General features: G+C 37.9%; 1 protein-coding gene across 1 annotated transcript in view; it reads left to right on the top strand.

Moving 5' to 3' along the window:
• The window catches only part of tgfb2 (transforming growth factor, beta 2), a 158,117-nt gene extending 146,134 nt beyond the window's left edge, over nucleotides 1-11,983 (top strand). The window contains exons 3-7 of the mRNA XM_057834121.1: nucleotides 1,890-2,022; nucleotides 2,101-2,211; nucleotides 6,875-7,049; nucleotides 8,302-8,455; nucleotides 8,579-11,983. Coding sequence (XP_057690104.1) covers nucleotides 1,890-2,022; nucleotides 2,101-2,211; nucleotides 6,875-7,049; nucleotides 8,302-8,455; nucleotides 8,579-8,737 — 732 coding nt within the window. The 3' untranslated portion in view covers nucleotides 8,738-11,983. The remainder of the gene's footprint in view (nucleotides 1-1,889; nucleotides 2,023-2,100; nucleotides 2,212-6,874; nucleotides 7,050-8,301; nucleotides 8,456-8,578) is intronic.
• The last annotated feature ends 2,288 nt before the right edge of the window (nucleotides 11,984-14,271 follow it).

The raw sequence follows: 14,271 nt of genomic DNA, 5'->3' as shown, positions 1-14,271 counted from the left end.
CCCCTCTTAATCTTTTCGTTTTAATAAAATGTGTAAAATTTTCAATCAAAAAATAAACTAGTAGCCCGCCATTGTTGATGTCAATAATTACTTACACAATGCTCATGGGTGCTGAAGCCTATAAAATCAGTCGCACCCAAGCGCCAGCAGAGGGCGGCAAAACTCCATAAAACAATTAACAAGTGAGCATTTCAGTGTACTGTAATTTAAATCTGTCTGACGGGGCATCTGCGTTAATTGCGTCAAATATTTTAACGTGATTAATTTAAAAAATTAATTAACAACCGTTAACGCGATAATTTTGACAGCCCTAGTTAAAAGCAAAAAAAAAAAAAAAAAAACGTGCAATAAGCATTTATTTTACGTGAATATTGCGAACTATGATGTTAGTAAGCAAATTAGCGGCTACAGTATGTAAAACAAAGAGCTTTTTCCGTTGAAAATGCTTGTGAATAAATGCCTAAATCCCTGAATTCTTTATAGATATGGACGAAAAGCAGTCTTGATTCTTGGTTAAAAGCAAATAACTGGCCAGTTAGCATTTATTTTACGTAAATATTGTGAACAATAATGCTTGTCAGTAATCAAGTTAGCGGCCGCGATATCACAAAGTGCATTTTCCGGTGAAATGTCTTGTAAATAAATTCTGAAATCCCGTAATTCTTTATAGATATAGACGTAAAACAGTCTTGATTCTTAGTTAAAAGCAAAAAACTGGCCAGTTAGCATTTATTTTATGTAAATATTGCGAACTATGATGCTTGTCAGTAATCAAGTTAGCGGCCGCCATGTCATAAACAAAGTGCATTTTCCGTTAAAATTCTTGTGAATAAATAGTTAAATCCCTGAATTCTCTATAGATATGGGCGTAAAGCAGTCTCGATTCTTGGTTAAAAGCAAAAAAAAAAAAAACGTGCAGTTGGCATTTATTTTACGTAAATTTGTCGAAGTACAATGCTAGTCTGTTAGTGAATGTAGCTAGAGGCTGCTTTATGTAACCAGAGCTTTCCCGTTGAAAGTTCTTGTGAATAAATGCTTATTTCCCTGAATTCTTTATAGATATGGACGTAAAACAGTCTCGATTCTTGGTCAAAAGAACAAAAAAAACGTTCATTTAGCATTTATTATACATAAATATGTCGAAGTTCAATGCTAGTCTGCCAGTGAATGTAGCTATAGGCTGCTTTATGTAAACAGAGTTTTCCGGTGAAAATTATTGTGAATAAATGCTTAAATTCCCAAATTCTTTATAGATATGGACGTAAAACAGTCTCAATTATTGGTTAAAAGAAAAAAAAAACGTTCAGTTAGCAGTTATCATACGTAAATATGTCGAAGTACAATGCTAGTCTGTTAGTGAATGTAGCCAGCGGCCGCCTTATGTAATCAGAGCTTTTCCGGTGAAAATTATTGTGAATAAATGCTTAAATCCCTGAATTCTTTATAGATATGGATGTAAAACGGTCTCGATTCTTGGTCAAAAGCAAAAAAAAAAGACGTGCAGTTAGCATTTATTTTACGTAAATATTGCAAACTATGATCCCAATGCAGTAGCAGCTTATTTCTCCCATTGATGTTTTTTTCACATTTCAAAATGCATGCATGGTACGAAAAATATAATAATTACCTTGAATCCTCGAACAAATCATTCCTGAGACAATCCTTTCTGTTTTGTATGCGGTACAGCTTTCATACTTTTTCAACAGTAACCCAGCATCATATCGCTGCTTGCGTGTGTTTGTAAGTAGCTCCTCTTGATGTGGGCGGCCCCCTACTTGAAGGCGAGGCGCAGTGCATGACCGATCTGACCCGTCAATACCATTATTAAGTCTATGACTCTACCTACCACCGGTCTTAGATTTGATATCAAACCTCTCTATTGTGCTTAGATTTTAGCACACAAAGCCCTGACATCGCCAACTCAAAGATACATTGACAGCAGAGTGGTACGAACGCAAACAGAGGGCGAGTGGCTGACCTTTGATGTAACAGAGGCAGTGAGTGAATGGATGAACCACAGAGGTGAGTGAAACCCAATACCCATTCATTACTGGATGTAGAACACTTACAGACATTAACATGATATTTTTCTCCCCTCAGACAGAAACAGTGGCTTCAAGCTCAGCCTTCATTGCCCATGCTGTACTTTTGTTCCATCAAATAACTACATCATTCCCAACAAGAGTGAGGAGCTGGAAGCACGGTTTGCAGGTTATTTGTCTGAAAGCTTCTTAAATACAGACGTGTTCAATCGTCCTTTAGAATCCCAATATTAAGTGCCAATTTAAGGGATGGGTGCAGGATTTTTTTATTTCAAGATTCCATCCATCCATCCATTATCTTCCTAGTGATACAAAATAGCCACTCGAAATCAGTGATGCACAATTTTAGGTTTCAGATTAGGCCACTTACCGTAGCTAATTTGCTACACACATGTTACAGTCTATGATAAGATGACAGTGTGATAGCAGAATAATACACTTATTATAAATGTACTCCAACTGAAACCCTTAAGTTACCCATTTAGAGGAAAAAATTCAAGGGAGTTAACGTCACTCACATAATATGTATGTATCACTAAATACATGAATATTTTGCTCTCAAATGACCATCAAACTGTGCTATACTAGAATGGAACTACTCTACAGATGATAGTGCTGTCATAAAAGTCACTCAATAATTTTTTTCCACAAAAAGCTAATTCAGTTTATTTTATTTTATTTTTTCAAATTTGCGTGTGGGCATCATAAAACTATGAGTATTAGGGCCAAAAATAGGGAAAAAAGTAGGACTACAAAATTATAGTTGTATGATCAGTACGAGAAAATAAGTCATACTATTAGTATGAGTATTAAGGCCAAAAATAGAAAAAATATATACAGTGCCTTGCAAAAGTATTCGGCCCCCTTGAATCTTGCAACCTTTCGCCACATTTCAGGCTTCAAACACAAAGATATGAAATTTAATTTTTTTGTCAAGAATCAACAACAAGTGGGACACAATCGTGAAGTGGAACATTTATTGGATAATTTAAACTTTTTTAACAAATAAAAAACTGAAAAGTGGGGCGTGCAATATTATTCGGCCCCTTTACTTTCAGTGCAGCAAACTCACTCCAGAAGTTCAGTGAGGATCTCTGAATGATCCAACGTTGTCCTAAATGACCGATGATGATAAATAGAATCCACCTGTTTGTAATCAAGTCTCTGTATAAATGCACCTGCTCTGTGATAGTCTCAGGGTTCTGTTTAAAGTGCAGAGAGCATTATGAAAACCAAGGAACACACCAGGCAGGTCCGAGATACTGTTGTGGAGAAGTTCAAAGCCGGATTTGATTACAAAAAGATTTCCCAAGCTTTAAACATCTCAAGGAGCACTGTGCAAGCCATCATATTGAAATGGAAGGAGCATCAGACCACTGCAAATCTACCAAGACCCGGTCGTCCTTCCAAACTTTCTTCTCAAACAAGGAGAAAACTGATCAGAGATGCAGCCAAGAGGCCCATGATCACTCTGGATGAACTGCAGAGATCTACAGCTGAGGTGGGAGAGTCTGTCCATAGGACAACAATCAGTCATACACTGCACAAATCTGGCCTTTATGGAAGAGTGGCAAGAAGAAAGCCATTTCTCAAAGATATCCATAAAGTCTCGTCTAAAGTTTGCCACAAGCCACCTGGGAGACACACCAAACATGTGAAAGAAGGTGCTCTGGTCAGATGAAACCAAAATTTAACTTTTTGGCCACAATGCAAAACGATATGTTTGGCGTAAAAGCAACACAGCTCATCACCCTGAACACACCATCCCCACTGTCAAACATGGTGGTGGCATCATGGTTTGGGCCTGCTTTTCTTCAGCAGGGACAGGGAAGATGGTTAAAATTGACGGGAAGATGGATGCAGCCAAATACAGGAACATTCTGGAAGAAAACCTGTTGGTATCTGCACAAGACCTGAGACTGGGACGGAGATTTATCTTCCAACAGGACAATGATCCAAAACATAAAGCCAAATCTACAATGGAATGGTTAAAAAATAAACGTATCCAGGTGTTAGAATGGCCAAGTCAAAGTCCAGACCTGAATCCAATCGAGAATCTGTGGAAAGAGCTGAAGACTGCTGTTCACAAACACTCTCCATCCAACCTCACTGAGCTCGAGCTGTTTTGCAAGGAAGAATGGGCAAGAATGTCAGTCTCTCGATGTGCAAAACTGATAGAAACATACCCCAAGCGACTTGCAGCTGTAATTGGAGCAAAAGGTGGCGCTACAAAGTATTAACGCAAGGGGGCCGAATAATATTGCACGCCCCACTTTTCAGTTTTTTATTTGTTAAAAAAGTTTAAATTAGCCAATAAATTTTGTTCCACTTCACGATTGTGTCCCACTTGTTGTTGATTCTTGACAAAAAATTAAAATTTTATATCTTTATGTTTGAAGCCTGAAATGTGGCGAAAGGTTGCAAGGTTCAAGGGGGCCGAATACTTTTGCAAGGCACTGTATATAGTGCATATCGTGAGGCTTTGTTTAAAATCAGAATTATTAGTTAGTAATAGGCATGTGCCGGTACGATATTCTGACAGTATGATAACTTCAAGCCAAAATTTCACTGTGTCACGGTATTGCAGTTACAGCTCTAAAATGTGTTACTTTGAGATATCTGGGTGTAAAAAAAAAAAAAAAACGTTTTTCCATTGAACAGGATTTTTATTTTTCAAAACAAATTGGAACATAAGTATAATGTTAAGTTAAAAAAAAATAAAATACCATAATTTCCCGAATACAAGGGTCACCCGTGTATAATGCGCACCCCAAATTTACTTGTGAAATCTAGGGGAAATTATTGTACCCGTTTATAACACACACCCTAATTTTAGCTCCAATAAATAGAAGAATACAAGAAAACAGAGCTCGTGTACAGATACAGAAATGTCATTTTACTGACTGGTGAAACACAGCACATGCATAGTATATTGGTGGTTCAAAACATTACCAAAAACTGACAATATTTTCGTTAATAATATGATTTGACAACTTCTCCAACTTACCAGAATCTAGGAGAAAACAAAACAGATGTGACTTTTCTTTTAAAGGCTGCTGTATAACTTGCTCGTTTCATCATGATGAATAAATGTTTCTTCCATGGATTGATACGGTAAAATGAAAGTGAGAACGTAAGTCGGAAATCCGAGAGAGCTCATCACTGTCGACACGACAGTAACAATAGGAACTATTGTTATTTGGGTTTGAGTTTCCCGGGGGACAGATATAGTTGACGGACACACACAGGAAGTCTGTGTTGTTATGTTTGTTATGGTCCGAGTATCAGAGCTGCAATAAACGTTGACTCAAATGAGTTCAAGAAACTAAATTCTGTGCTTTATGAAGAGTGAAAAAAGCAGAATTTAACACAGACGAAATCATTCAGCCGATCAGAGTGAAGTATTACCGAAACAAAATGGTGACGTCACGTACCGTAATGGTCGGCGCATACGTTTCTTCAACACAACGTGGCCGTGTCAATAAAAAAAAAATCGGTTTGTGTGTATATATATATATATATATATATATATATATAGTATATATAATATGTATATGTAAAATGTTATATTCGGGAAATTATGGTGTGTGTGTGTGTGTGTATATATATATATATATATATATATATATATATATATATATATATATATATATATATATATATATATATATCACAGCTCAACATTATTACCATTAGAACAAAAATAATTAAATTATTTTCCATAAAAACCACGTGTGTATGACTCGTGTCTCTCTTTCTCAAAACAGACAGTTGATAGAGAGAAAAAAATACCATGTTTTACCACTTCTGGACACACTAAACACGCTTGAGTTAATTCTCGTAGCTGGTGGGAAACTTTCATGACAGTGTTTACCAACCTTTAATTTTGTATAAATGCGGAATCATATTGAAGGTATTGCTTCCTCGACAGCCACCCTCCAAAAACATGTCTTAAAGTACATGTCGGTTGGCCCTCCTCTACTCAGCGACGGCCGTCTGTAACGTTTCTATAGCCGACGTATTCCCATAGTAGCGGTTTCTTTTTCTCTGATAGGGGAAAAAAGTTCAGGAGTTTCACCTCCAGCCATCGTGTAGCACAGCTACACTGACACTGAGCAACAACCGGTGGGGGAGGGTTGAGCCCTGCAGCTGCAAGCGAGGGACTTCTCCCAGCATTTTTGGGACATAAAAATAGCAATACAGTAGGACGGTATGACGGAAAATTTTTGCAGTTTTGAAACGTTGATGTTTTAATACCACGGTATACCTTGAAACCAGTAATCGGCACATGTCTAGTAAGTAATAAGGACTCTTTTTTTCTTTTATCAATAGTACTTTTTCTGTCATACTAGTAGTATGACTTCATTATTGTACTGATACTTTTACTTTAATCTCATAGTCCTATTTTTTTTCTTAAGGTTATCATACCGTCAGAATCTCATACTGGCACATGCCTATTCTACTACATTACACAACTTTCTTCTTGTTTTAATAGTAATTTAATTTCGTAGTTGCATTTTTTCCTTTTTTTGGCCCTAATACTCAATCGTGTAAAACATGTTCAATTGCTGTTCATTTAAAAAAAAAAAAAAATTATATATATATATATTTATATATATATATATATATACATAAGGTACAATAGTATTACAAATAGAACAATTCACAGTATTCTGTGGACCATGAAAGATCAGTCAAAATCCTGTGAAACATCTAGCACTCCAGGCGGTTGTCCTTTTTATAAAATGGGGGGCATTGATTTGTGTACTGACCATGGTCTTGAGATGTAATTTGTGACCACACTGACTTTACAATCTGCTGCTCTTCTCTAGGTATTGATGACAGCTTCATCAACAGCGATGATCTAAAAGTATTCAAGCGACTGCGCCACAGTACTCGGGCTCCACACCTTCTAATCATGCTGCTGCCTTCATATCGTTTGGAGTCTCCATTTTACCACAAATCGCATCGAACAAAGAGAGCCTTGGATGCAGCTTATTGTTCTAGGTACAAAGCAACAAAAGATCCTCAATCGACATTGCCCCACTATTTGAGAAGTACTGATCATAGACTTCATAATGTATAGACAGGACACGGGGCCGATAAATAGGGCCCTGCATTGTTGGCGAGGCCGTCAAAGCTGACCGGGTGGAATCACAGACAGAGCTTTTTTTCGTTGAAAATTCATGTGAAAATGCTTAAATCCCTGAATTCTTTGTAGATGTGGACGTAAAAGTCTCGATTATTGGTTAATAGCAACAACAACAAAAAAAGTGCAGTTAGCATTTATTTTGCGTAAATATGTCAAAGTACAATGCTAGTCTGTTAGTAAAAGTAGCTACCGGCCGCCTTATGTAAACAGAGAGTTTTCCGGTGAAAATTATTGTGAATAAATGCTTAAATTCCCAAATTCTTTATAGATATGGAAGTAAAACAGTCTCAATTATTGGTTGAAAGAAAAAAACAACAACGTGCAGTTAGCATTTATTTTACATAAATATGTCGAAGTACAATGCTACTCTGTTAGTGAATATAGCTAGCGGCCGCCTTATGTAAACAGCTTTTCTGGTGAAAATTTTTGTGAATAAATGCTTAAATCCCCGAATTCTTTATAGATATGGATGTAGAACAGTCTCGATTCTTGGTTAAAAGCCAAAAAAAAAAAAAAAAAAAAAAAAAAAAAACGTGCAGTTAGCATTTATTTTACGTAAATATGTACATATGTATATATATGTACAATGCTAGTCTGTTAGTGAATGTAGCTAGCGACCGCTTTATGCAAACAGAGCTTTTGCGGTGAAAATTCTTGTGAATAATTGATTAAATCCCCGAATTCTTTATAGATATGAACTTAAAACAGTCTCGATTCTTGGTTAAAAGCAAAAAAAAACAGTTAGCAGTTATTTTACGTAAATATTGCAAACTATGATGCCAAAGCAGTAGCGGCTAATTTCTCCCATTGATTTTTTTTCACAACGTTTCAAAATGCATGCATGGTACGAAAAATATAATAGTTACCTTCAATCCTCGAACAAATCACTCCTGAGACAATCCTCCCTGTTTGTATGCGATACAGCTTTCGTACTTTTTCAACAGAAATCCGCCATTAGATCGCTGCGTGCGTGTTTTGAATAGCTCCTCTTGATGGTGGCGGCCCCCTACTTGAAGGCAAGGCGCAGTGCATGAGCGATCTGACCAGTCAATACCATTATGAAGTCTATGGTTCTGATAACCTTTTTTTCCCCTTAATAAATGATAGAAACGTTCAAGACAACTGCTGCTTAAGGACCCTCTACATTGACTTTAAGAAAGACCTTGGCTGGAGGTGGATTCACGAACCAAAGGGCTATGATGCCAACTTCTGCGCTGGAGCCTGTCCTTATCTATGGAGTGCTGACACACAACATGCCAAGGTACTATTGGCTGAAGAAAGAGCCATAGTTTATTCAGTCTATGAATTGCGAGTGTGGGTTAGCAAGAAACTCACATTAACAATAATCTGCATGGTTATTTCATTGTTATTGTTTCGTGTCCAGGTGTTAGGACTTTACAACACCATTAACCCCGATGCATCAGCGTCACCCTGCTGTGTGTCCCAGGATCTGGAACCCCTCACCATCCTCTACTATATCGGCAAGGTGCCGAAAATAGAACACCTCTCCAATATGAAGGTCAAATCCTGCAAGTGCAGTTAGAAACTCAGCTAGCACAACTTCACACAATGACACACACACACACCAGTTCCAACCATGCTATCTCTTCTATTTTCACACACAGTCAGTCAGTGCAGTGTCGTATAATCAAGATTAGAGGTACTCAACAAATAAACCTCATTCCAAAAGGCCACTACAAATACATATCAAATATCATTATTTCAGAAAGACTTTGACATTATGTGCCTTGTATTTTCTTTCCATGCTGTTGAACAGACAGCAAATCTGGCTCATGTGTGAATAGTTGGATGATGAACATTAGTCCAAGTTAAAAGTGTGCCTTTAGTTTGTGGTGCCATGCTTGGCTTTCCAAGCATCAGCCCCTGCTGGCTATCAGATTTCAAGATTCAAACTGTCATATTCAATCAAGCCTGTTCCCCTGGAAGTGAAACAGTGGAGTTATTTTGGTGCTAACAGAGTTAGGATTGGGCATTTTTTTCACTTAATGTAAAAATCTGAACGAAAGGCTGGAACAATAAGAAAGTCTTAGTATTTTTTGTTGTTTTTGTTTGTTTTGAACTACGTTGACAAAAGTGAAATGACTTATATACATATTTATAGAAATGGGCAGTGAGGTTGCATGAGTATTATTTTTTTTTTTTTCACAGAAAAATATTAAATGCCACAATTATAGGTCACATTAGTTACAGTGGTATGAAAGAGTATCTGAACCTTTTGGAATTTCTCACATTTTTGCATTAAATCACCATCAAATGTGATCTTTGTCAAAATCACATTGATGAAAAAAACTGTCTGGTTTAACTAAAACCCCCCAAACATTTATAGGTTTTCATATTTTAATGAGGATAGTATGCAAACAATGACAAAAGGGGGAAAATAAGTGAGTGAACCATCGTGTTTAATATTTTGTGGCCGCCCCTTTGGCAGCAATAACTTCAACCAGACGCTTCCTGTAGCTGCAGATCAGTCTGGCACATCTTGTCCCTGACTAATCTTGTCCCATTCTTTTCTACAAAACTGCTGTAGTTGTAGTCTAGCATGAATCGCTGTCCTTAGGTCATGCCACAGCATCTCAATGGGGTTCAAGTCTGGACATTGACTTGAACACTCCAGAAGGTATATTTTATTCTTCTGAAACCATTCTGGAGTTGATTTACTTCTATGTTTTGGATTATTGTCTTGTTGCACCATCCATCCTCTTTTTAACTTCAACTGTCGGACAGACGGTCGGAGGTTTTCCTGCAAAACATCCTCATAAACCTTTGAATTCAATCTTCCATTAATGATTTCAAGTTGTCCAGGCCCTGAAGCAGCAAAACAGCCCCAAGTCATGATGCTCCCTCAACCATGCGTCCCAGTAGGGATGTGGTGTTAATGTTGGTGAACTGTTCCATTTTTCCTCCACACATGACGTTGTGTCTTACTCCCAAACAATTCAACTGCGGTTTCATCAGTCCACAAAATATCTAGCCAAAACATCTGTGGAGTGTCCAAGTGCCTTTTTGCGAACATTAAACATGCAACAATGTTTTTTTAGACAGCAGTGGCTTGCTCCGTGGAGTCCTCCCATGAACAACATTCTTGGCCATAGTTTTACATATAGTTGATGTGTGCACAGAGATATGTGCTAGTGATTTCTGCAAGTCTATAGCAGACTGTCTAAGGTTGTTTTTTACCTCTCTGAGTATTCTGCGCTGAACTCTTGGCGTCATCTTTGTTGGACGGGCACTCCTTGGGAGAAAAGCAACAGTCCCCAAACTCTCTGTTTCTCTCTGACTGTCAATTGATGAAAATCCAGACTTTTAAAGATGGTTTTGTATCCTTTCCCAGCTTTATACAAATCAGCAATCCTTGATCGCAGGTCTTCAGACAGCTCTTTTGACAGAGCCATGATGTACATCAGACAATGCTTCTCATAAAGACAATTCTTACCCGGTGTGTGTGTCACTCATCAGTGAATGGGTAGACACCTGACTTAAATTGTTTGGTAAAAATTGGTTTAATTTGCTCTCTAGGTCTCCTTAGGCCGGTGTTTCTCAATTATTTTCTGTTACGCCCCCCCCAAGGAAGATGTAAATGTTTCGCGCCCCCGCCCCCAAAAAAACTCTGCCGCCACTGTAAATAGTATCATTTGTCCATAAAATTACTATTATAAGTACGCCTCTGTCTAACATTGTGTCCTTTTTTTTTTGCTATTAAAAAAAAAAAAAGTGACATAGATACCCCATCAGTTTGCCTGAATTTAAAAAAACAGTCACATCCAAACTGTAAAAATATACTCAAGGTACATTTTTGACCATTTGATACTGAAAAATAAAATGTAATAAAATCAGTAAATAATAACAAATTCAAATTGATTAGAAACATTAACTCATGGGGAAAATATGCCAAAATTTTTTACCAAAAAACAAAACTGAATAGAAGAAAAAAAAACTGTCTTTGGACAGAAGGACAGTTTTTATTTTTGCTGCTCACAGTATCACCTCCTTTGCAATGGTGTGGGAATATTTTGCACTGAGCATGCTAACAGTGCTCACTGGTTTACTGATATAACACTGACAAAGCAGGACGATTGTTGGAAATATTCGGCACGTTTTCACTGAAAAACAAGCGGCTTATCAATGAGATTGGGGTCTAATAATGTCTTTAAGTGGCGTCTTAGTTGGCTTCCGGATGTCCGCTATAATCATTCTTAGACACAGTAAACAGTGGTCTTTCCTCATCTCCCACTGTATTTGAAGTCAAAGCCAAAAGGCAAATGGCCCGAAAAAAACGCATTCTCGGTGGCCGAGGGAGAACCGTAGGTGAAGGCGGTCGTCGTGACGATCCCAAGCGGAAAATGGCACTTCTCGGGCGGACACGTGAGAACCGGAGAAGACAGTGAGTCGCTGCGTGCATCCGGCCGGAAAACGGCTTTCGAAAACGGCGCACAGCTCTTCATATCTCTTGTCTGTGTGCCCTTGCTTAGTTCAAAAATAGTGCGCGCACTCTGAAAATGAGTGTGACACTGCCATCCACTGAGTTGATGTGCAAGTACACTTTATTCTAGTACGGCCAAAAAAAAAAAAAAAAATCATATTCCCTAAGGTCACATGCGCCACCCCTGGCATCGCTCTGCGCCCCCCTGGGGGGGCTTGCCCCACTATTTGAGAAGTACTGCCATAGGCAGAGGGTTCACTTACTTAATTGTCCCCCTTCTGTCATTGTTTGCATGCTATCCTCATTAAAATATGAAAACCTATAAATGTTTGGATGGTGTTAGCTAAAGCAGCCCCTTTTTTTCATCTGTGTGATTCTAACAAAGATCCGATCACATTTGATGGTGATTTTATGCAGAAATGTGAGAAATTCCAAAAGGTTCAGATACTTTATCATACCACTGTAGGTATTGGTGAATTGCTGTATGATGCAGCTGTGTTCATTGGAGTGGGGCATTTTTATGTCACATTTGCCTGATTGAAGGAATCGGACCGTTGCGTTCAGACTGGAGGCATATCCGATTCCAATCCTGGCATTTGTCTTGTTCTGTTCTAGTCTTCCAAGCCACATTTTTAGCTTGTCATCGACATGAAAAAAATGGTTTGTCGACAAAATATTTTAGTTAGTGTCATTGTTGACAAAAACAACACTGTTTGTGACTGATCAGACTACGAAAGAGCCATCCAGTTTCAATCTGGATGGGCTAAAAATCTGATTTTGGGTGCCAGTCTGAACAAGGCCTGAGAAACGATATTGACGGGACACTTCCCCAGAAGTCGGTCACAGTTATTCTCAAACTCACACCGACCCAACGCCGAAATTCGGTTGAAAAAGTACGAAAGCTATACCTCATACAAACAGGAAGGAATGTATCAGTATTGATTTGTTTGAGGTTTAAAGTAATTATTATATTTTTCGTACCACGCATGCATTTTGAAACGTGAAAAAAATCAGTGGGAGAAATGAACCGGTATGGCATTGGCGTCATAATTCGCAATATTTACGTAAAATAAATACTAACTGCCTGTTTGTTTGCTTTTAACCAAGAATCGAGACTGTTTTATATCCATATCTATCACCAACAGACTAGCATCGTACTTCGACATATTTACGTAAAATAAATGCTAACTGTCCGGTCTTTTTTTTTTTTTGCTTTCAACCAAGAATCGTAGGTGTTTTACGTCCATATCTATAAAGAATTTAGGGATTTAAGCATTCATTCACAAGAATTTTCAACGTAAAAAGCTCTTTGTGGTGATAAGGCGGCTCCACAGTGGCTTAAAGACTAGCAGCACATTTGACATATTTACGTGAAATAAATGCTAACTGCCCGTTTTTTGCTTTTAACCAAGAATTGAACTGTTTTACATCCATATCTAAAAAGCATTTAGGGATTTAAGCATTTATTCACAAAAAATTTCAACGTAAAAAGCTCTTTGTGTTTTTACTCACTCAGCTCTATTGGCTTAATTGGCCGCACGCCGTGTCCCGTCAATATATTATAAAGTCTATGCCACATAGTAAAATTAATTGTTTCTAAAACGTGTTAATACACCTTCATGATGTCTAAAGCACTTTGTAGACGCTCACATTCACCCCTTCATACATTCACATCCATTTTTCGCCAACTGCTGCCATAAAGGGCAATTTTAGGTGCAGCGGCTTGCCCGAGGACACTTTGACAGTCGGAGCCAGGATTCCAACCAACAACTGTTCTGACACTGAACAACCTTCACAACTAACTGAGCCAAATCTGGTACATGGAAAATTACATCTTTAAAGATGACACCATGGACCAGAGTTTCCCAGTTTTGGCAGAGGCACCAATTTTGATGAAAAGAATCTTACGGCACACCACCAGAGACAATTTTCAGAAAACTATGAATACCGAAATCCTTTACTCAATGGGAAATGTCTGTTGAATTGAAGGGGGGGAAAATCCCATAAGTGTTAAAATGAAATAATAGCATATACTGTAACATAATGTTAAAATGTTGATTGCCATCATCTGGACGTGCAAGGATATGCCTTTTGTTTTGTTATCCTTCTATAGAAGGCCAAGTCTACATGAATCACCTCACACACTTGTCAAATGAGACATGAGAATAAGGCAAACACTGGAAGTTTATGTGATACATGTGTATATGTGAAATGAGTTCTGGAAATTACACAGCTCCACCCTCACTCCCATCCACTTTTTGTGCTTTCCCTTATTCACGCACATCCTCATGTACATTTGTCTTTGTTGTGTATCCTTTGTATTTTTTAATGTATTAATTGTTTTTGCTATTTAAGATGTGCTTAGGTGCTCTACACCCAAGACACTTAGTCAAGAAGTGGACAGCTAACCTTGCATTGCGGAAATGCAACTTCTACATTGCTTTGTATATTTCCGGTGCGCTAGCAATTAAAGATTATTTTTGTTGTAAAATGTTCATAGTTTTGGACATGACTGTAACTACCTCCCATTAATATGGCAAAAGGTTCAACAATTCCTACTTGTAGGTTTATACAGTGATACCTCTACATACGAAGTTAATTTGTTCCAAGACCGTGTTTGTAAGTGGAAATGGTCG

Source organism: Corythoichthys intestinalis, chromosome 4 (genome assembly GCF_030265065.1).
Source record: "Corythoichthys intestinalis isolate RoL2023-P3 chromosome 4, ASM3026506v1, whole genome shotgun sequence".
NCBI classification, from domain to species: Eukaryota; Metazoa; Chordata; class Actinopteri; order Syngnathiformes; family Syngnathidae; genus Corythoichthys; species Corythoichthys intestinalis.
The sequence above is the reverse complement of the archived record's forward strand: the minus strand, read 5'-3'. Positions and strand labels throughout refer to the sequence as shown.